Source organism: Centroberyx gerrardi, chromosome 7 (genome assembly GCF_048128805.1).
Source record: "Centroberyx gerrardi isolate f3 chromosome 7, fCenGer3.hap1.cur.20231027, whole genome shotgun sequence".
Taxonomy (NCBI): Eukaryota; Metazoa; Chordata; class Actinopteri; order Beryciformes; family Berycidae; genus Centroberyx; species Centroberyx gerrardi.
In genome coordinates, this window is record NC_136003.1 from 20,457,313 (window position 1) to 20,481,161 (window position 23,849).

At 44.1% G+C, this 23,849-nt stretch overlaps 3 protein-coding genes across 3 annotated transcripts; 1 reads left to right on the top strand and 2 right to left on the bottom strand.

Annotated features, from left to right (window-relative positions):
- Nucleotides 1-698: 698 nt before the first annotated feature.
- Nucleotides 699-11,140, top strand: ndel1b (nudE neurodevelopment protein 1-like 1b). The gene is made up of 9 exons (XM_071922842.2): nucleotides 699-827; nucleotides 4,471-4,567; nucleotides 6,836-6,989; nucleotides 7,816-7,964; nucleotides 8,243-8,379; nucleotides 8,494-8,661; nucleotides 8,760-8,851; nucleotides 9,046-9,191; nucleotides 9,360-11,140. Exons 2-9 carry the CDS (start codon nucleotides 4,482-4,484, stop codon nucleotides 9,448-9,450), a joined length of 1,023 nt encoding a protein of 340 aa, XP_071778943.1. The 5' UTR covers nucleotides 699-827; nucleotides 4,471-4,481; the 3' UTR covers nucleotides 9,451-11,140.
- LOC139929801 (medium-chain acyl-CoA ligase ACSF2, mitochondrial-like) lies at nucleotides 11,139-17,138 on the bottom strand. Its single transcript, XM_071922841.2, has 16 exons — nucleotides 17,009-17,138; nucleotides 15,953-16,148; nucleotides 14,963-15,091; nucleotides 14,633-14,686; nucleotides 14,287-14,405; nucleotides 13,954-14,116; nucleotides 13,734-13,829; nucleotides 13,499-13,650; nucleotides 13,311-13,399; nucleotides 12,879-12,955; nucleotides 12,649-12,756; nucleotides 12,412-12,563; nucleotides 12,128-12,269; nucleotides 11,784-11,894; nucleotides 11,620-11,688; nucleotides 11,139-11,498 (listed from the first exon to the last, which is right to left on the bottom strand). The coding sequence occupies exons 1-16, from the start codon at nucleotides 17,128-17,130 to the stop codon at nucleotides 11,448-11,450; spliced, it is 1,830 nt and encodes a 609-aa protein (XP_071778942.1). The 5' UTR covers nucleotides 17,131-17,138; the 3' UTR covers nucleotides 11,139-11,447.
- Nucleotides 17,139-17,708: 570 nt separating this feature from the next.
- Nucleotides 17,709-23,634, bottom strand: slc16a5b (solute carrier family 16 member 5b). The gene is made up of 4 exons (XM_071922850.2): nucleotides 23,190-23,634; nucleotides 20,946-21,086; nucleotides 20,007-20,864; nucleotides 17,709-18,742 (listed from the first exon to the last, which is right to left on the bottom strand). Exons 1-4 carry the CDS (start codon nucleotides 23,632-23,634, stop codon nucleotides 18,477-18,479), a joined length of 1,710 nt encoding a protein of 569 aa, XP_071778951.2. The 3' UTR covers nucleotides 17,709-18,476.
- Between the last annotated feature and the right edge of the window lie 215 nt (nucleotides 23,635-23,849).

Here is a 23,849-nt window from a genome sequence, read left to right on the forward strand (position 1 = left end):
ACGTAGCCTATAGTAATACTATTGCATAGGAGATTAAAAAAACACCAAATAAGATAAGAACTTTATCAGTCACAGAGGGAAATTCAAATTGTTACAGCAGCAAGACACTTAAGACATAGACAAAACAAATCACAAATCCAAATAAATAAGATAAATTAGAAGAATAACAAATAAATAAAGAAAGAAAGAAAGAAAGAAAGAAAGAAAGAAAACATACAATACAAAAATAAACTATGTACAACATATATGTGTAAATATGTGCAAAGCTGCATGTTTCTGATGAGAGAATATGTACAGTATGTAATTGTGTGTGTGCGAATGCGTGACACACACTTGTGTAATATGTAACAACACAAACACACACACAGGCAACACACACACACACACACACACACACACACACACACACACACATACACACAGTAGACACAAGGTCCCTATAGGAAAATTCTAGGTTATGGTCCCTCTCCCTTTGGTGATATTCTCTGGCAATCACATGCCACCTTGTGGTCACTGGCCAAAATAGAAGTCCTTCGGTCACAACAAACGAGCAGCAGAGTCTACTCAATCTATTTCTATAGTAGCCCAGCCCAGTTCTGATGTAAATGTCCCTGACGTCACTGCGTACGTCTGTATCGGAACTTACGTTGGTTCCGGGAGACGCGTTGGCAATTTCCTAAACACAGGCAGCTCAGTCAGATGCCTTAACAGTCTAGTCTAGTATTTACTACAGGAGGCCGGGGTAGATGTGTCGTTGGATATAACACTGTTTGGAAAGGCGACCTACTGAAACAGAAAACAGTTGGACGCGGATTTGACATGCTCAGGTACCAAATTCAACATTAGTAGTATTATATTTTGACGTGTTTTACCTGTTTTGTTTAATTATCGTAGCACCGACCTCGGCTCGCGTGAACCAAGCCGATGACAGCTCCGTTGGGCGTCGAGCTGACCGTTTTGATTTTTGCTAGCGTTACATATGTCAGTAGCTACTGTTGGCGTTTTCACTGTTTGTATTTGGTACTTTGTGTCTTGCCTTAACAGGATAAAGTGTACACATTATACATTTAGATATCACCTAAGCCTGTAGGCTGTAGTCTGTATGTCAAACCACCGGCTCACATAATATCGGCCATCGACACATTGACAGTAACGTTTACTAACTGACAACCTGCTGCTGTTCGGTTCCATGTGGAATAAAGCTACTGATATTTTGGTGTGTTTTAATTTGTGATTTTTGTGTATGTTGGCTGTAAATGTTCAACCAATTATGATAAATGACAGTTGTGTTTTTTTGTGTTTTGTTCGATGTTCAGTTGGATGACTGAAATTCAGCATTTTGACATTGAACCAAGCAATAGAAATAACTGCCTAGGTCTACAGTGTCCCATTGCGGACCATTCCTAAAAAAAAAAGAGGCCAAAATGTGGACCCAGGCCAGGGGTACACCACCACCACCACCACACCCTGCGTTTTGCTGTAGGTCTGATTCTACCAAGAGGAGTTTGAAAGGGGATTTTTGGAGTCCTCCTCACCCCACTCCTAGGCCCCATATCAAAGAAGTAAAAATGACTTGCACTCTCTGAGTAAGCACCTAACTAGTCATCTGCAGTGAAAGAGGATGTACGATTAAGAATGAGGGACAGGAAACTCTCTCATCACTGCCTTCCCCTGTTAGTAGTTCCGTGTTTTAAATATTTCCAGATGGCTCTATGGTTTAGTAGAGTCTCATCATGTCAGCTCACCATGGGACCTGCCTGTCCTGGTATTGTCACAAAAGACACACAAAACTAGGAGACAAGCTGAAATCTTTCCAAAGGATTTTGAGATGAGAGATAACAGGAAAAGACATGTTCTAGCAAAGTCTAAGTACTTGCCCTGTTATGTGATATCTTAACCTTTTCATCTTATTTTTATCTGTGTGTTTTTGTGTTACCAGCATAGTGCCAGTCTGTCCTAAATATGTGAAATAGCCTAGGCAGGCAAGTAGGCATAGAAAAAGCTTGTCGTTTAAATCTCTCCGACGCAGTTGATTGTTGTATCTTGTCATCGATGGGTCGGCTAATAAATGGCCTTGCCTTTTTGTGAAGGATGTTTATCCTATGTAGGCCTTTGATCTGAATCACCATGGAAACAACAGCCTCCCATTTCCTCTCACACCTTTTGTAGACCTACAGGGATCAATAGAAAGCACCAGAGCTCATTCAAACCATTCAGAATCACAACAATTATAGATCCGCTATGTCTATATTGTGTATGTGTATATTTGTGATTTGTATCCTGGAGAGTTTAGAAGGCTCTCCTTGGTTGTATGATTACAGCTTAAACTAATATCGCATGTCATTAGCAACTTGGAAACATTTCCCTCTCTCCACCCTGACATGTTTATGCTCTCCAGTTCCCTGTGTGTCTGGTGATTTCCAGAGTAGTAGTGTATCGGCACGTGAGCTGGGCTGTGGGGAGTCAGTTGTTAGTAACGCCATCTGAGAGGAATGTCAAAGGGAAGAAGAGGCGGTCCCGCCTCTGACCCCGCATCTCTCCACTGAGTCCCTCCTTTTTGGCAGTTTGACTCATCTCAAGGAAAATAACACATCCTCAAGGCGAGCCTAAACCCAAATTGGACCAGTCAAGTCAAACAAAGCTACAATATAGGTCAATGCTGCAAGACTTTCTAATTTGTTTAAGTATTTTGTTTGTTTTGTTTGTTTGTTTTTTGTGCAGATATTTGACTTGACCCTATTAAATGGGCTTCTTTCTGCAACCTATTTATTTACAGCAGGGTCATTCCGTGTCAACTCAACCAGAGCTCGGCGGCTCGAACTTTTGATTTTGATAATTTTTCTCCTGGTGGAAGATATACATAAATGATGAAGAAAGCCCAAATATTAAAGCTCACTGATCATTATTTACTGAGTTTCCCCCAATTTTGTAGAGTGAGGGTCAAAACGATAATTTTCGCCTATGATTTGGAGCAAGTTTAGGGGTCTAAAAGCGACACTGAGAAAGGTAGCAGCTCCACTATTTTTCTTTTACAGAGAGACTTGGAGGTAGACTACAAGATTCTGGCAGTTTCAGCACTTGATTTTGTGATGTGTGCCTATGGCAGTAGCTGAGGGGAGTTTCTGAAATTTGGTTGATTTGACACGGAATGACCCAGCAACAACTCAAATCTTGCCATAGCTTAGATGTTGAAACATAATGTTTGGCTTGCTGTCAAAGAGTCTAATTCTAAGGAGAGGAAGAAACTGCCTATAACTGGTGAGCGTAGTTTGTTTGACTTTCAGTCCAGCCAAGAGGTATTCAGTGCCATGTCCACTGGTTGCCTGACCTGTGTGTTGGAAATCCCTCTAAGCTGTGGGTGGATTATGAATATTCCTGGAGCTGCAGGGATGGGAGTGGTGGGACAGCTGCTGTATGCCCCACACAGAACACACACAGCGGCTCCATCCAGATGTGTTAAATAATTTCCCAGATTCTGCCTTGCATGTTCACATGGAGCACAGATTAAGGCAGTGTTTTATAGCTAGCCGGAATAGAGGGACAACCACCCTAGTAAAGTGGCGTTGCCTCAAACAGGACGGAAGATGAAAAACTTGCGGTCGGAACTTCAGAACTACATCAGACTGCTTTGATCTATTTGACTGGCATTAGCCACACTAAATGAACATGAATGGCAGTTGATGAGGGTGGTGGGTTATGCTGACATCACAAGAGTTAGGCTGTAAGGAGGTTAGAAATTTAATTAGGAGGAGGCCCTCTTCTAATGGTTAGCAGGACACTGGGCCTGTATCACTGAGGCTGTTCACAGTGACAGAAAGCCTTGTCATGGGGGCCGGTTAGTCAGTGTGTCAACTCCTGATTGCTGAAGGGGAAGGTGATTTTCTCATCAGAGGTTGTGGCTGAAGTCAGCGATTCATGAGTAACTGAGGATGACACAGCCTCTGAGCTGCAGGATGACCTGACCAGTCCGTTCTGGCTTCGTTTTTCACTCTTGGGTCAAGGGAGATCTGTACTGTAAGGCCATCCAGTGAGCAATGACGGGACTTTAGAGCCCAGCCTGGACATCTAGTCACCACAGTGGCCATTTTTTATCTTGATTTGTCGGGATGTTCTGACCTGGGACAAGAGGGTAACGCTCAGGACCTGATTCTACAAATGCACACAAATGTGAAGTGAAAATGTTTCACAACAGTTTGACACTTAACTCACTAACTGGTTTCACCTACTTTTTACTCTTATGTTTTATGACAATTTCTTCTGTTGGTGATTTTATCTTGTTTTGTAAAGCACTTTGTAACCTTGTTTTGAAAAGTGCTATATAAATACAGTTTATATTATCTTGAGTTTGACATTTAAATACTTGGCCTACTTTTAGCCATGTGAGTGCTATCCTCAAATGTTTTTCATATATACTCTTGTTAACAATTATACATGACTATAAGGCTAATGAATGTGTCTTTTCATCCTCAGGCTGCCCTGCCATGGACACAGAGATGATTCCCAAATTTTCTTCAAAGGATGAGGAAATTGATTACTGGAAGTCTTTAGCCCTTGAATATAAGAAAAGGTAAGCTATGTGATTTATTTCACATGTGACAAGATATCTTGTCTGATCAATTTCATTGCTATGAGGTATACAGTATAACCTCTTTATCCAAGGCCGGATGTTTAACATCTCTGTTGAGCTCAGTCATGTCATACATATTGCTATAGGGGGTTTGCTCATTAAGCTCATTCTTGCAATTGATACTTTTTCTGCTCAGGGAGCAATAGAATCATTGACCTAGATTTGTTGTTAACTATGGTGTCACTTTCGCAGATATCATATCCAAAAAGGTGTTACAGATAGACCTGCTTTGTCTAGTATGTCAAAGCCAAAGCCACACCTCTTCCTGCCCCCATGGACTTCACAGGTTATCCCAAGAACCTTAAGCCCCATACAAAAAAAAAAAAACCTTTCAAAAATACACTTTGAGCAGCAGTAACCCAGCTTCACTTAAAAAGGTGTAGACCGTCACTCTTACGTAATAGCCAGACACAAAGGCAAGTTGCTGAAACTGTGGTTTTGAGTGTGGTTATGAAAGATGTGAATACGCAATAATTTCCTCATTCTTTTGAACCAAACGCTGTGGACATTTTTGGGGTGAGTCTCAGTTTAAAGTTTCAGTAGAGAAACCTTGTCTCAGCATAATCTTGTTTGAGAGTTTGTCTGCGTTTGGCCATATGAGGCAAAGGACCAGACTAGCTTTTTGAAATCCGTCCCCACAAACAGCTGTGGATTGCTCAGGAGGAAATTAGTATGCCTTTGACATCTAAAAGAGACAACACAGCTGGTGTTGGGACTGGTAGCAACACTACTAGTGAGTGTCCTGTTAATCTTTATGTGTTGAACTAGGCCTATGTCTTCTGTTGGTGGAGTTAGTGTCCGTAAGTCGCTCAGAGGCAGTGAAAAACAGCACAGAGGGGGTTAAATTCCTGGAGGTTTTGAAGAATTTCCTGCTGTGGGTATACAGGGGAAAAAGCATCAACCCATGGAAAAAATAACTCCAAGGCTCTAGTTAGCAGTGGTTTACCTCACACATGTTTTGGTGCTTACGTTTTCTCAGGATCACTTTTACAGTGAGTCATTCACAGTGTAAGCATGCAGTGTGTTTCTTGGTTACCTATTGAAAGCTATCACCCTACACTACTGATATGGATATTTTGAGTTTATTTTGTTCATAGTGTAATGTGATTAGGATACAGTTTGTGATCATTGCTAAAAGACCTAATCACGTGAGACACATTTACTTCTTTAAAACACGGTTTCACGCATTTCTCATTTTCACACATTTAATGCATTTCACAAATATGTGACATTGTTGGTTATTTTAAACAGTCAAGAGCTGTTGTGGCGAGGAAGGACAAGTGTGTACCGTCGAACAGGGGAGCTGTGTGGCCCGGCGTGCTGATGAAGCAGCCTCTGTGGTGCTGGTATGTGTGGAATGACCAGGCGCAACAACTGATTCATGGATTCCACTACTCACTAGAGCCACTGCGAGGCCATTGAGGTCAGCATAAGACCGGTCAGCTGATCTCAGAGCAGTGTGAACTATCATGTCATCCTGTGTGCATTCCACAACACCAGGCAATAAACCAGGCACTTTTTGAATTGGCTAAATTCACTGATAGACACCAAGCTCCTCAGTCAGTTTCCTCCCCTCCCTATTCCATTGAGAGACCTTTTCCTCAAATAGACCTAAACGTTATCATGTTTGTTTTTCACTGGAAGGTCAGCCCTGACCAGTGTGTAAACACTTCCTCTTTCTTTCTTAGCTCATATCCCCATCCTGGTCCCGGTCCCCCTTGTATTCTGTTCACCCCTGACCTGTAACCCCACCCACAGCCAAAGACACATGACAGAAGGCCAAGCTGCTGCTGAGCTACCTACCCTGCTGCTCTCGGTTCAGCTGTCTCTCTAGAGCTATATTCAGACTGCTTAACTCGACATGCTGACCCACACACTATTTTCTGTTTGGAAAAGACAGGATTGAAGGCTAAATGTCTACAAATATCTGACAGGGCTGATTCTGGCTAATGTATTTTTGTCTGTGGGTTTATTTCTGACCAGGGAGATAAAGCTACCAGAACATGCATGAGCCTGATTCATCTTACAGGACAAAAGCCAGCCAATGTTCTAGAGCTCAGTGTAGTTTGGCTGAGGTCATTCAGCCGGTCAGCTCCACAGAAATTAATGGTGGACGGTGAGCAGCTGGTGTAGCTGGTGTGTGTGACCATGATTGTTTATGTCTCTCCCCACTCTCTGTGTGTGTGTGTGTGTTTGTGCGCTGTCCAGCTACCATGATGCCCAGGAGGAGCTGCAGGAGTTCCAGGAAGGGAGCCGGGAGCTGGAGGCTGAGTTGGAGGCGCAGCTCGGCCAGGCCGAACACCGCCTCCGAGACCTGCAAGCTGAGAACCACAGACTGAAGAGCGAGGTGGACAACCTCAAGGTAACCAGGCCTGGTGACTTGCACTGTAGGTTATTCAGGGCTTTGGCTTGCTCTTTAGGTCTATGGGCTAGGCTACTTATAGGGTAATTTGTGATTACGTAATTACCTCACATCATCTCTGTTGGAGCCATGGGACAAGGTTCAATGTCCTTTTTATATGTTAGGTGTTAATAAGGCATGCCCGCCTCAGGTAATCCTCCAGCACTCCATAATTGGATGTCAACAGAGAGAAAATAGAAAACTGCAAAGACATTTCTTTCCTGGTACAAGCCAGGCCCTAAATCACTATAGGCCTAAACAATAGTATGAATTTTTCAGTGAGCTCTTGTGGTGATTTTATTCACTTTTGAACCAGGCATTCAGGCGTTCACTGTAGCCTGCACTGGACAGAAAAGCATTGCTGTAAACAGAGTGTGTAAATGGCCCTGGAGAGATCATGAGTCATGCTCCCCTATCTTTGTGCTGCAGTGGCCACATTTTAGGCGTGCAGCCCTGCCACTGACCCCACTCTGATCTACTCCAGACCAAATTAGCCACAGGGCCTGTCCAGGCAACAAAGGAGGCCAGTGATGGAGGAGGCTCTTTGAAAAGGAAATGATGTGGAAGAACAGTGTCTTATGATTCACAAGGCTTCCCCTACTGTCGCTAATGACTGTTGTATAGTACATAAAGTAGCAAATTGCATTTTAACACAGCATGTCTTCGCAAAAGGCTAAATTTGGGTGATGTGTTCTCTAGAACAATAGGTCTCTTCATAGTCCTTGTTTCCCTTCATGCACTCACTCCCCTGCCCTTCCCTCTCCTTCACACTACCCATCTCTATCAGGAGAAGCTGGAGCAGCAGTATGCCCAGAGTTATAAGCAGATCTCCATGCTAGAGGATGACCTGGGCCAGACGCGCAGCATCAAGGAGCAGCTCCACAAATACGTACGGGAGCTTGAGCAGGCCAACGATGACCTGGAGAGAGCCAAAAGGTCAGACTGACAGGGGAAACCCTTACATTTGGCTCACTACCTGTCTCACAGCACACAGTACAGTCAGGAGCACAACCGCTTTCATTGAGACATTTGGAAAGATAAGCAACTTTAATTGTCAGGATATTTCACAGTATCTCAGCCCCCATCTTAGGATCATGTGGTTCATATGCTTTAAATTTTATGCCTACACATGTACATGATGCAGTGATTCCTGTAGTATTTTGTGTAGGATGTGTAGGATATTGACAGTTGTGCTCCTCACTCTCTACATTCAGGGCAACAATAGTGTCTCTCGAGGACTTTGAGGGCCGTTTGAACCAGGCGATTGAGAGAAACGCCTTCCTGGAGAGTGAGCTGGATGAGAAGGAGTCTCTTCTGGTATCTGTGCAGCGGCTGAAGGATGAAGCGCGAGGTATGGATATAGAGACACAAGGCACACAAGCCCACCTCTGCCATTGTACAGTCTATATTTAATCGGCAAAGGCTTGGTGGAGGAGTATCTCATGTTTTTGACTGTCTTCTGCAGACTTGAGGCAGGAGCTGGCAGTACGGGAGAGGACTACAGACAGGATGTCAGCGCCCAGCTCCCCCACCTTAGACATTGATAAGATGGACTCCGCAGTACAGGCCTCTTTATCCCTCCCAGCCACACCTGTAGGGAAGAGCATCGAGCACCCGTTCATCAGCCCAAAAGGTCAGGATCGATCTCTCTTTTAATTTCACATTGGAGACAGACCTGTTTCTGATATGTATTTTAATATTTGCTTGTCTTCCTGCTTCTGCCTGCTGTAGCATTGACCAATGGCTGTGGCAGCACGTCCCTCACTCCCTCTGCTAGAATCTCTGCTCTTAACATTGTCGGTGACCTCCTGAGGAAAGTTGGGGTAGGTATTAGACCTTTTTAACTGAATACATTTACCTTTTTCATAAGGTGGTGTTATATGAAGTCTTACAAAGTAAACTCTCACACAGTGTTTCAGACTTATGAGCAGGCTGCAGTTCACTGAGCAACTAGGACAAATAGAAAGATGTCTATGACGAGGCTAAATGCAAGCTGTGTTTCCCGTTTTGTCACCAGGCTTTGGAGTCCAAACTAGCTGCTTGCAGGAACTTTGCCAAAGACCAGGCAGCAAGAAAAAATTACTCCGCAGCCAACGGCACACTAATTAACAGCAACGCCACCAAGTTCTCCCACTCGCTACATACCACTTACTTCGACAAAACGTGAGTCTCTAACAATTTTGCTCTCCCCTTGCTTCTTGTCTTCCAGTGAGCCTCGGTTAAACAAACACAGCAGTTGTGCATAACATGGCACACTACAACAAAATATTCAATTTAATTTCAAAGGACCTGACTTATGTGTCTTTCTATGTTTGTGTGTGGATCCTGCAGGACTGTTAACGGACTGGACCCCAGCTCCCTGACCTCCATGGCAACGTCCAGAGCAGTGTCACCACCAGGCATGCTGCCTCTCAGTGTGTGAGGCTACCCCGCACAAACCTCTGCAGAATCTCCCATCCACCCAACAGAATTAGGGAACAGAGAGGACACTTGAAAGACCATTACATTGTGTGTGTGCGTGCGTGTGTGCGCGTGTGTGCATGCGTTTGAGAGGGAGAGTAATGTGTGTGCTTGCCTGTTTTGAGAGTGTGCGTTTTTGAATTTGGTGTGTGGGAGAGAGACTTGACTAAACAATTAACATGCCTCATTTTTTTGCAGCTCTAAATGCATCTATGAGTAGGTGCACAGTTATCGTGTGCATATGGACCTACCGCATACAGGCATGTGCCTAAGCTGTACTGTACTGTGCTTGTGTGGATGTCAATGCAAACATGTTGCTCTCTAGACCTCTACTCTGAAGTGGTACAATTATATTCTTAAGTTCCACTGTTCAGCTGAAAACTACTATACCTGACAAAAGGTCCTAAACTGACCACAGCTTCCTCTTCACCTTTCTTCTCTTATTCTTTCACTTTAATTGCACAGTTAAACTAATTTCTATTTAGAATGTATTGTATTTAAAAAGGGATATGTTCAAAGTAACTAACTTATCTCACTGTATGCTTTAAGATGCAATATTTCTTGTTTGCTTGTTCTCTTGCACGTGTGCATATGTAACGTGGGGTTTGAGAGGAATGGATGTGCCCCACATCCACAAGAATGACTGAAGTGAATGTTGACCGTTCAAAGCCATGTAGCCATAGTACAGTCGTTCCTCTTGTTACTGGCTCCTATCTGTAATTAAGTTGGAAGGAGTCTCCGTGTTGAAGCTTTGAAATATCAGCTGGTTCTGTCTTCTCATGAATTTATGATGGGGTTAAACCTGCACTTAAGCAAACTGGTCCTCACAGGTTTAGCTTCAGTCGAGTGTTCTCCCCTATGGATGTCCATTGATGTTTCGGGGAACAGTTTTGCCTTTTTAAATGTTAAATGTATAGATTTTTTTTTTCTCGTGACAGGCTCACTTACCTCATTCTGATATGTAAAACTTTTCACTGTTGATTAGTAAAAAGAATAGGTGAATTTGGCTCTATTTGGCGCCCAACCCACACAAAAGAATACTTAGTAAACCAAGCAGTGGAAACTGTTACAGAGATCCCTTTTTTTGAGAGACTGTTCATCAGCTTTGGCTACTGTATGTGAGTCTATGGTGCATCATGGCGTTGTGTCATGCAGCACATTTTGCTGATTAACTGTTTATCGTTTGAACCTCATCTTGGTTTGATGTGCCTCTTGGATTTTTAGTGGAGTTGATATTGGCATTTCATTCATTTTATATCCCAGAATTGTGTCTGAATCCATTTGGCTCTCACATTGCTCCCCGTCATGGATCTTTAATTCCTCAGTGTCATCCTCTTGACATTTTTGGAAGCGTCATTTGGAGCTTTTAGTCGAATACTCAGCGTTATTTCATAATACGGGATGTCGTTTTGGGCACTACATGAGCCTGTTGCTAAAGTATGTTCTACAGTCAGTGTAAATAGGTTTGTAAGGATTGTAACTTTGCCTACCACATTTGTAGATACCGACATTTGGCATTAAGGTAATTTATTTCAGATTCTATATGGCATGTGAGTTTTACTATTGTACAATGGTTAAATCCGTTGTATTATGATGTAAAATTGTTTGTCACATTTGTTTAAGTAAATAAAGATTGAGAGGACATACATTAATACATTGTGTATTTTGTGTTTCACATAATTCAGAAGAATTTCACTGTACACCGAATAGTTACAATTTTTAAATAAAACCTGACGTAAATACTTTGAAGTAAAGTAATGAGGAGTGAGAAAATTGGCGTAGTCATTCATTCTGAAGTTATAGACAGGCAGTGGAGAATTAATTGTCTGTGCAAGTCATGCAGTCAAACTGTAATATATTCCCTGTTCAGCTCTTGGTACTCCGTGTGTCACTCTCCCCATCTGGACTCAGGACTTTGCCAGCTCACACACTCAGACAAAGCTCATCAGCATCCACAAATTAAAGCCCCAGTTTCTTCTCCATTGCCTCCCGCAATTTGTTCTTCTGGATCTAGAAGAGTAAATGACAGGCATCTCAGTTTCAGGTTGGATCATTCAAACATGTTATCCCTCATCCAGGTCGCCATGATAGTTTGTTTAGATACACTGGTGTTGGAGCAGAGGTATCCTACCTTTCCAGAGGCAGTCAGGGGATAGGCATCCACGAACATCACATAGCGTGGGATCTTGAAGTGAGAAATCTAGAGAAATAAAAAAACACAAAAGTTCACATATAGCAGTGCTCTGAGTTCGGCTGTGTAAGCACATAGCATTATAATCTATCACCTCCTCTCACCTGGCCTTTGCAGAAAGCTCTAATCTCCTCCACACTGGAGGTTTGGCCCTCCTTCAGCTTGATACAGGCACACACCTGCTCTCCCAGCCTCTCATCTTTCACTCCAATCACCTGGGACACACAGGTAGAGAAACGGAACACCTAGAATGGAAATCTACCACCACAGCTGATTAACGTAAAATCTTCAGGATGGTTTATATGAAATATATCTTCATGAATTGGATATTGTATACAGTGTTGCCACATTGGAATAGAAACAACTATGGTTTCAAGGCAGATCTTTTCCATTAACTGTATGAGATGCTTCAGAGTCTTTGCTGCCCTCTAGTGGCGCTGAGTCTCACCTGTGCCTCCTGCACTTTGGGGTGGGTATGGAGAACCTGCTCTATCTCAGCGGGGTAGATGTTCTCCCCTCCTCGGATGATCATGTCCTTTATGCGTCCTTCGATGCGGCAGTATCCCACACTGTCCAGACTTGCAATGTCACTGTGTAGAGGAAAATAACGCACACATATTTCCCACCTGAAATGAACTTATACATCCATGTTCCAGCATCATGGCTCTGTCTTGCGTATACTGTACATGCAACATTTTTCTGTTTTCATCCACGAATTACCATGCATCTTACCCGGTCCGGTACCAGCGGTCTTTGGAGATGACCTCACTAGTTTTCTCAGGATTGTCCCAGTACTCCAGCATCACACAATAGCCTCTGATCAGCAGCTCACCTGAGACCCCCAGAGGGACAGTCTCCCCGGTAGAGGGGTCCACCACTTTAGCCTACAGGCAGGACACATAGGGATGAGTCGCAGCATTGATGTGAAGGTGACGTGTCGATAAAGGTTGGCGCGTAATGAAGTGATACCTCAGTGTGGTTCATGATGCATCCAATAGTGTTCGTCTTCTGCTCCTCGTTGTCTTGTGGGAAACCCAGGAATGTGACAGGACTGTTCTCGGTGGTTCCGTATCCTATCTGTAATACAGCAGGTGTGTGCATGATGTACGCACGTTCTCAAATTCTACACAATCCACTCTCATGGTAATAGCAGAAGTTGAAGAATGAATGGAAAAGGTATGGGACAGACAAATGCTCACCATCATCTCTTTCACATTCATGTCTGTTCTCAGTTTCCTCATGATCTCAGGAGGGCATGGAGATCCTGCCATGATTCCTAAAACACAGATTAGAAGGATCCCCTAAATATTGGCATTTATACCATCATTCAATGGTTTGTTTGTACCATTCAATGGTATTTAAGCTTCATTGTTCTTTTTTCATGTCACCCCGGTGAAGGCATGTTGCCGAAATGCGTGGGTTTTTAATGCATCAATAAACGTTTTTTTGAAGAGCATCCATCCGCCTCCAACAGTAGCTGAATTTTTTCCCTTTCTAGTTATTTCCAGTTCATGTACCTTGGTTTAAAGACAAAGTTGCGGCAGTTCTGCTTTCTTTTTTTCTTCTCTTGTACCAGCATTCAATAAAACAGCATACTACGGTAATCATGTCTCAGTCGTCAAATCTCTTACCAGCTTCAGCTGATGACAAGTCATACTTGTGGATATCTTGGCTGAGCATGTCGATGAACATTGTGGGAGTGCCATAGAGGAAATTGCACCTTTGAGAAAAAGATATGGATGGTAATCAGTGAAAATGCATAATGCTGTATATTCAAATAGCCTGAAAGACATCTGCGTGGTGACAAAACACGGTGTACTTTTCATTCTGAATGGCCTCCAGGTTGGCACGGCCATCATAGCCCGTGGAGGGGAAGACCAGTGTGATGCCATGCATTGCCATAGACATTCCTCCAAGCACGGAGCCAAAGCAGTGGTACATGGGCACAGGGATACACACTCGCACCCGAGGCTGACGGGGATACGGAAAATAAGATTACTTAAATGTCATTGTGTTTGCGTGTTCTTCAAATAAACAGACAATAATGCACTTACTCTCCATCCATAACCCATTCGGAGACCCAGGAAATAGGCATTATTGACGATGTTGTGGTGGGAAAGAGTGGCTCCCTTCGGAGTCCCTGTGGTCCCCTGAAACAAGTGACAGACCAATAAAAACAAGGAACATGACCTATCCTAACCGATCTAACTCGCATTACAATGTCAGTCTATGTAATACTATATATGTGTGCCAGGACGGGATATTGAAGGTTACCGATGTGAACTGAATGTTGATGGGCTCATCACAGTAGAGCTTGCTCTGCAGATCCATCAGCTCTTTGTGATGCTGACTCTCCCCCGCTTGCATCACATCCTCCACATGGAGCATCCCTGGCTGTCTGCTGTCTGTCACAATCACCATGCGCAGGTCTGGCAGCCTGGCAGACCCAAGATAGGATCTTTATATTGCATCCAGCAATCCATCAATCATGCATTGTGTCCTTTGTGCAGGGGTTATCTCTCAAATCCCATTATAATGTTCAACAAAGAGCATGTAATGTCAAAACACATTTCAGGAATATGATGTTTGTAAATGGTGCTGTCATACCTGGAGCTCTTGATCATGCCTAATGCTGCCGTGTCTATTTCTGGGCAGATCTCCCTGAGCATCTCACAGAACTTCTGGGTTTTAAAGCTGGTAGGGCAGACCACTGCTTTACACTGGACCTGTACACAACACATCAATAATGTTGAATTTACGGTACATAGGTCGAAGGTTAAGCCTACATTCTTACATGTCTGTGTATAATAATTGTGATTATTCTCTGTGAGTGAGTTGTGAGTCAGCTGTCAGTTGTCCAGACACAGCAGGTGTTAGTTTTCACATTGGAAGTGATGATGTATGCTTATGTAACTAGACTAATGCTCTCTGACACAACTGTAGCCACACATACCTTCCCCAGAGTAAACTCCAATTCCCTCAGCTGATAGGCTGGGTTCAGTGACACCTGCAGGGATAACAACAGCTGAAATGGAATATCTATCAATAGATAATAACGTCCTGGTAAAAATATTATGTTACAGCTACAGAGCAGCACCACTGGAGCTGCTAGGGACTCAGTGTCTTGCTCAAGGACACTTCAGCAGGATGTTTGCATGGGGGCCCCGAGCCAAAACCAGTTGAAGGACAGTATCTCTAACCACAAGGCCACCCTGCTGCCCCATTTTCATATGTATTTTCAAAATTCTACATCAAACCAAAAGGTAAAAGCTCCTGAACTGACCAGTATAATGCCAGCCTTGGCTGTAGCAAACTGGAAAAGGATCCATTCATATGTGTTGGGTCCCCAAACTCCCAGTCGGTCGCCTCTCTTCAGGCCCAGAGCCAGGAGACCCGCAGCTGCCTTGTCAACCTGCAAGAATATGAATGTCACCAAAAATATTACACCATCTTCCATCACCTGTCGAGTGTAAATCACAGTTAATAGCATGCCACATTCAAGTTCATCACTGTCCTTGGGAATGCGCCTCCTCTTATCTTTCTAGCTCTTCAATCTTACTGTGTCATCATTACAAGAGCAAGTTCACACCCATTCACCTATCTCTCTCAGTTTAATATCTAACTGGCAAAAACCTGCAGGCTCTAAAGTCCATAGAGACGACCACGATGCTCGTTATGTTATACTGCAAGCTTGTAAACAGCTGGAATTTCAGTAGTTCATAGTGGTTCATATCATTTAAAAAAACAAAAACAAAAAAACATAACCAAGCAACACTGTGGTAGATGGGATATCAACAAAAACACATCCCTAAAACATAATTTGCATACATTATTCCTATGATCTTGGACAGTTTGGTTTCTTATCTCTCCCAAAGGTAGAAACCAGAGAGACATAAGTGATATCATCAAAAAACACTTTGCAATTATTGAAGAACCAGACTGACGGTACCCAGGGTGATTTTCATTTCATGTCAGCACTTCCATGAAATCAAACTCATTCGGGTGTCAAAGGGTCAAATATTCTATTAACCTGCAAAGTTAGCACTTTTGAAGAAGCAGCTCCAACAAGTGGCACTTGGCAGTGACTAATCTGCTATATAACTTCTATATAGTATCACAAATTACAGTCTTATGTTTCTATAAATCTCAGAAATATTTACTAAATAGTCCAACATCATAGGAGTAATGTGAATTCTGTTACAGGGTTGATTTATCCTTTAAGGGTCCTAAATGTGGCAGAGCAGAGAATGAAGGCACAAAATCCGACACGCACGTCTTGCTGAAACTGGGCAAAGGTTTTCCGAATGCCGTCCTGCAGGAAGACCACAGCCTCACGGTCAGGCCAGCGCTCGGCGGCGCTCTGCAGGCTCTGGCCCACGGTCAAGGGAAGCAGAGAGATGGAGGAGGTGCCGTGGACGTAGCTGCTGGTCAGTGTGGGGATGTGAGGAGGACTGTCCACATGGAGCGACCTGGGGTAGAGAGAGAGAGAGAGAGAGAGAGAGAGAGTCACCAAAATACACAGGAGGTGTGGGGAATGATTTGGTGTAATGCAACAGGACATTTTAATGACTTTGTTGAGTTCAGTAGTCTCATTTACTGCAGGCTGTGAGGATCAAGAGGGAAATGCTTAGATCTCAAGCCTATGCTAATTCATGTGGTGTTACATGTCTGTGTTTCAGTTGGACATGTTTTTTTTCTTTTTTTTCCGGGAGGGGTGGGGGAGGGGGGTATAGTAATAACAGGGATTTGTTATTAAACCCGGGTCACAGAAACCAGAGGTAGGGTTAATGGATATGAGATAAAAACATAAACCATGCCAAGACAATCAGGCTCAGTCCCAGTCTTGATGGCCAAGAGAATCAAAAAATGGATTGAATAATGCAAGCACAAACATATTTTTGAAGAGCCAATCATGCAAGCATTGTTTCAATGTGCCGATACGAGCAGGCAAGCAGAGACAAGTCGTAAAAAAAAAACTAAAAAAAATCGTACACAACACTGAGCTCATGTTAAGTTTATTGGCAGTGGTGGAAAGAGTAAAATGTCCTACTCAAGTAGAAGTATTGTACTGTAAAATGTAGGCTAGTAAAGTACAATACTTCAGGACAAATGTAGTAAAAGTAACATTACTGACTTTAAAAAATACTCAAAAAAGTTCAAGTAAGTAAGTAACTGTCATTAGTTAGGCTACTTCCACCTTTGCTTATTGGCAGAACTCAACGAAATGTTCAGGGTAAAACAGGGATGAAGCACCATGTTGGACAGAAGCCAGCACATCATCGTTTCTCATCCCATTTGGATTCTATTTATTTTAAGAGGGCGAACTTACCGACACCACAGGAGCCGGCTTGTGTTGCAGGGTCTCCATGTCTTGCTCAGTTTGAGGGAGTCCACAGACCTGAGACTGTGAGCACAGGACCTTAGCAGGGAGGACGAAATGAGGGCCGACATGGGTCTGAGGTATCCTGCAGTCAGAGTGAAGTAGTGCTTGAAACTGCTCAAACCTGCCCGGACCAACCTGTCGGGTTGGTCATTTCATCACTGAGTGTGTAATCTTTAACTTCCACACGCGCTTGGTTGAAAGAAAAGGATATCTCCGGTAAATTAGTCCAGATTAGATTTTAGCATGTTATTTGGTTATTTGAAACTCCAATATAGGCTATTTCAAGTTGAAGATAAGCAAAATGTAAAAGTAGCCTATGATAAAGTAAAAAAAAGTCTGATGTGTGTGTCCCAGTTGGTTGCATAAGGAAAAGCTACTGCTCGGTCCGAACATGACAACAAGCTGGCCCGCGTGCGTGGCTATTTGTTTACATCATTACATCACGTCTCACAAATCTCCACATAGCACATGGTAGTTTCAGGATTTGTTACAGGGTCTGAAATCGCTTAGTGCAGGATTAATTTAGTAACACCACATATAAAGTAGCCTCAAAACCCCATACAGTATACTTATTACTGACAAAGACAGACCATATCCTTTGATAGAAAAAAAGGGTTTTAATATTTCATAAACCAAATGTTCCACATATAAAATATTGAACAGGTTCAGAAATAAATTAGGCTTTAATACAAAAATCTGCAACATTCATACATAAGGCTACACTTCATTTGGAATTACACAACCTATCCCAAATGCCTCACAGTGAGTGAGTAAATTCATCAAAAAGGGGAAATACATTCATAGCACAAAGTAATATTACATTTATTTGACTGTATTGATATACTATCATAACATTGTTCTGATAGTTGTGATTTGATTAATTGCACAACTACTGGGCTCTACTTAATCATTTACCATTAAAAGATTTATTATAAAAATAAACTAAAATTACCAGTGATTACTTCATACAAATTGGTGAATATAAATACTCTTGTGTGTTGTCTATTGACTTCAATACATTCAGGAGACACACAAAGGCCTCAATTAAATCCAAATGAGTCGGACAATGAAAGGATCAGACAAAACCGTTCATCTGGACTTCAAGCTTCTGTTGTTGTGTGCCAACATTCAACACTCTTTGAATTTGGAACAGTGCATCCTATCTAACCTATCTTACACAACTGCTGTGTAGTCTAAAACAGTACTTTTCTATTGTATGTGCCTAAACGGAAAAATAAACAATATATTGTTCCAATACAAGTGTCAGAGGATGAGATTTACTGGCTACAGATTGAAAAAGAAACAGCATGTTTTTTAAAGTCAGTGTTCAGACCAGAGATTTTCCATATGTGCTGTTGTAATACCCTAAATACAGTTGATATTGTATGCAAATATATGCATGTCTGATAATGTATCACACATTGGTGACATAAACCGTGTCTTTTGCTGTTCCTCCTTGTGAGGGGACATGGTTCTGCTCACAGTCAGGGTCCAGGATCACGGCAGCCTTCTGATAGAGACCTGATGGCTCCACCTTCTTCTTCTTCTTCTTCTTCTCCCTGTCTCTCTTTCTGTCCAGGAAGTAGAAGGACGCCATGAGGAAGAGGCCGGAGGAGGACACAGACACGCTGCAGGCGTAGAAGACGTAGGAATACTGGCCTGTGCTGTCCACCAACATACCTGAGAGATGGGAGAGGAGAGCGCTGTGGTGACCAGAGCGGCATCGATCAGCTGTGTCAGTGACCTATATACCTATATCTTGATCACATGCGGGGGGAAAGACCTGCCGCTGCACCACTGCACAACTACACCCAATCTTAACAGCTGCGGCAGGGATCACATGCGAGTTGCCATGGTAGTGGAAACCCGAGCCAAACCACGCACACATTTAACACGCTGTTCCCTCCGAGTTTCTTGGTAACTCTTGGCCAGGCTTTGAGCCAATAAAGCTGACGCACTGAGCTGACAAACAAGCACTGAGCAGTTGACACTTCCCCTACAGTCCCAGCCATGCCTTTCCTTACCGTGACCCATAGACAGCACATGCACTACTGCTCCGTTAACCGAGGCACAGTAAGTACAGAATACTTACGGTGCGCTGGAGCACAGAGCGAGACATGCTGCTAAGGAACTAATAGGCTTGGCATGCCATGAACAGACTACATACAATAGAGCCTCTATGCCTTTAAATGGTGTTTTATTCTCACTGACAGGCCACAGTAGGATAAAATGAAGTATTAACAGCATGCTGATATGAGTTGTTCCCCCCCATTTTAAAACAAATCAAATCAAATCAGAAGTTATGTGAAGACACCATTATACTGGGAACAAATATATACTGGGCTTCACAATTTCATTGCACCCTTTTGTTATTCTATAATGATGGGAAGACAAGTAGTTCAACACTCAATAGCATTAGTCAAATGGCATCTACAGTAATTCTATGATTTTATTTAATCTTTGTCCTTTAGCGTGAATTAGACTTCTCTGTCAGCGACGCCGGGGGGCACGCCGGGTGGGGGGTACGGCAGTGCAAGCATTTATGGTTTCACGTTGGTGATCGTGCAGTACGTGATTCGCCCGACGCGTGGTTAAATTTTTGGAGAGGTGCACGTAAGCCACGGCGGCCCTACCCCCCCCCTGCCCGGCGTGCCCCCTGCCGTCGTTGACAGAGAAGTCTAATTTGCCCTTTTTTACTGACCCAGCTGATAATTTGAACACATAACTTTTGTAGTAGAAGATGGAAGAGAAATCAAAGGCCTCCTCTCATAAAAAAAGTTTAAAAGCCTTACTTGAACTGAAAAAAAATGTCATTCCAACCAAACACTACACAACTTCAACCAGAGAGGAGGAACTAATCAGTGAAATCAGCTGGTGTTAGTGTTTAGTCGGAATGAATACTTGCAGAATACAGTTGTGTGTGTGTGTGTGTGTGTGTGTGTACCTGCGAGGGGTGGCCCAATAAGCAGCGTCCCACTCTCCAGCATGCTGATGAGCCCCAGCGCCGAGGGGAAGCGGCTCATCTCCACCGTCTCCATCAGCACGGTGAAGAGCAGCGAGCCGATCACGCTCATAGACAGACCGAAGATCACCACGTACAGCAGCAGCACCTCGAAGGAGGCCGACGCCCCGCAGATGGAGTTGCTCAGGCCGTTCACCAGCAGGGCGGTGGCGAACACGTACACGAAGCAGCCGCTGCCTCTGAAACGCGGCAGGCCGAAGAGCAGGGCCGCCACGGGCCGCACGGCGATGTTCACCAGGCCCAGGATGGACATGAGCAAGGCGGCGCGGTCCAGCTCCATGTCATGGGCAGTGGCGTAAGGCACCAGGTAGACCAGCGGCACCACGAAGCCCAGCATCATCCAGGTCACCCCAACGGCGTAGGCACAGTAGCGAGCGTTGCTGACCAGCAGGTCGAAGGCCATGTGTCTGCGCAGGAAGGCGGCGAAGCCAGAGAGAACCGTCCTGACGCGGCCTTTCAGCCCCTCTCTCTCCTGCTGCAGATGCAGGTTGTTTGGTTTACTGGAGGCCCGGGGCTGCTTGGCGCTGTTCGGTCCTGATGCGGGGCCCAGTGGCCTCATCACCGCGCCGCACACACAGCAGTTGAGCAGCACCCCTCCCAGCACCAGGAAGCTGCCGCGCCAGCCAAACTGTCTGAGCAGGAAGCTGGCAATCAGCGGCAGAGTGCTCAGGCCCAGAGCCGTGCCAGTGGACGACAAGGCATTAGCAAAGGCACGGCGGCGTACAAAGTAGTGGCCCATCATGGTCACTGATGGCTGGAAAGAGAAGCAGAATCCCAGTCCTGAGGGAGAGAGGACAGAGTTTCTGATGACGCTTCAGAATACATGAAAGACAGGATGTATGGGTTTGTGCAGCCGCTGACCTGTGATGACGCTAGTGATGTAAAGGTCAGTGATGGTCCTGGCCAAGGCGCTGACTGCCATGCCCAGTCCGCTCAGGACCCCGCCCACCATCACCGTTACCCGGCAACCAAAGCGCTCCACTAACACACTGCATAACGGTCCTAGGGAGAGAAACAAAAGTTTCAAACGTACTATTCACAAATACAAATCCTCGGACCACATTCACACACAGAAAGCAACACAGTGGAGACAATGCACTTATTAGCACAACAAATCAACCTTATTTGCATTTGTGCATTATTTCGAACGCTGAAATTAGGCAACACAAACCAGGACTAAAAACAGGGCTAAATTAATTTCTACTTAGCTCTAATGGATTCTCCAAAACACAAAGCCACTGATAAATATCTGTGGGCATGCTTTCTACTCTTGCCAAAATGGAAAATAAGCTGTGAAAGTGAATTAGAAAAATCCATTTCCCGACTCTCGAAACCTGACCAACGACAAATAGATTAATTATCAGTCTTATCAAATAAAATGGACGTAGAAATCTGCTTAGTGGGCCTCTTAGTTCCTTGATGTGCATATAATGAAGGCGTTCTTTGGGCTATTATGGCTTGTTTTGATATATATTACTAAATGTTTTTCAGTGTAAGACAGGCATGAAACATTTATAATCATGCATAAAGTATACATGGCATACAATGATACTGAAATCTACAGTTCAACAAGTTCAGAGAAAGCAGACACAGAGACACAAGCACAAAGAACAGAGAAAAATAAATACATGCGTGTATAAATACAAAAGGAAAGGGGGAAATGGGGGTAATCACAGACAGACAGATCAAGTCCAAGTTACTGCATGCTACAAAAAATATGTCTTGTACTGTCATAACTCTTTGCTCCGATTATGTCTGCCAGAGTCATGTGGCCGGGACTGAGCTGGACCAGCAAGTCCTCTCAGTCTGAACTGGTTGAACTGCAACCAGCTTCACATTCAGTGAACGTCTCCTGGATAAACCCAATTATTCTCTCTATCTCATGAGAGCCATCCGCCAAGAGCCGCAGCCTCTCCTGCCAAAAACACGCCTCTCAATCAAGTCCAATATCAGTCAAAAGTTTGGACACACCTGTTTGAATGTACTATGTTGTTCATTATCTTAAAGCCATTCTGATCTAAAGGCTTAAAATGCTTGCAGTTTGTTTTTTAGACAAATATAAATAGTGAAGTTGATGCCTATGTATGAATTTCTTTCCAAAGCCTTTGCCTTTCCATCAAGGCAAAGGGCGGCTACTTTAAAGAATCTAAAATATAAGATAGTTTTGATTTGTTTAACACTTTTTTGGTCACTGCATAATTCCATTTGTGTTATTTCATAGTTTTGATGTCTTTACTATTATTCTAAAATGTGGAAAATAGTAAAAAATAAAGAAAAATGTGGTGTGTCCAAACTTTTGACTGGTAGTGTACATCATATCATCTATCATCTAAATGTTTTTTTTTTCCCCAAAATGTTCCAGTTTGACATTATGATACCTGGTCTCCTTAAGCGAATTCTGTTTTTGTCCAAAACAAATATTTGACCTCTTGGGTAGAGTCCTATACCAATACGGCATTTGTATGATATTCACTCCATAACACTATAAACGATGATGATGTTTTGCAGACGATCAATCTCTGTGGTTCAAGTGTTGCCCTTGGTTTGAGTTTTCTCAATAGAGAGGGAGGCGAACACGGCAGGCACACGAAAGACAAACAAACTCCCCTGCACAAGAACAATGGACTGCTGGCTGAGTCTGAGTAATGAACTCTAGATCACTGACAACCGGAGCCTGACTCACTGGTGCCTGTCTCTGTAAGAGACTATTCTCACAGGACTGGGGAAGTACAGTATGAGTTTCCACCGGACTCCTCACTCCCATCATTTCTGTAAATGATCAAGACTTACCAGAAACACCCTCTTCTGTGTGTGTGTGTGTGTGTGTGTGTGTGCACGTGTGCGTGTGTGTTAAAAGGGAGTAACGAGCAGCGCAGGAAGGATGCAGGGTCATAAGAGTGAATGAAAAAGGTGACAGAAATGTTCTGAACCCTTCATCGCCTTCATGCTCTTATGCGCACGCACATTCTACACACACATTCACACGATGCTTACACACACACACGCTGGTTCAGCGTGGGATCCGGCCGCACAGATTCTCTCGACAAGCAGCTTTGACTGTAAGCAGTGAAGTGTAACGGCGGCGGGTCAGCGGTATGTCCCTACCCCCAGCATGCAGCACGGCGGTCATGATGGCCGGCACCCAGGAGGTTTCTGTGTTGCTGGTGTTGAACTCTGTCTGCAGGTCTGTGTAGAAAATACCAATGCATGAGGGGAAGGCCAGTGTTAGAGCCAGAACCAAGATGGTGGCTACCAGCACCACCCAGCCCCAGCCTCCGTCGGGCGCCGCCTGTTGCCTGCGGCCAGCGAGGCCACCCACCTGCCCAGCATCGGCGCCTGGGGTGGTGGGGCGGGAGGCTGGCTCCTGCTCCTCTTCCTCGTTTTGCTCCTCTGAGTCGCTGCGGTCGACTCCTGACTCTGGAGCGCACCCCGCTTCCTCGGGACCTTGAGTAGCATCTCTGCTGTCCCGCCGGAGAAGAGCGTGATCCCCGTGGCTGTGCCTGTTCCTCGGGGCCGCCGTCTGGCCCTGGCCCTCCACCCCCTCAGTCATTCTGCCCGGTGCTTCTGTTAGTGCTGCTTCCTCTGGATAAGAGAGCGGGATAAGTGAGGGATGTTAAAAAACAGCTGTCGTTGCCTCTGACTGAACAGGATAGGTATCTGCCCATTTGGATCTATCCTCCAGCCACACAGGGTGTATGAGAAGACAGGGGCACATAACACAGAAAATGTGTACAATTATGAAGCATTCAGAGAGCATGAATAGAT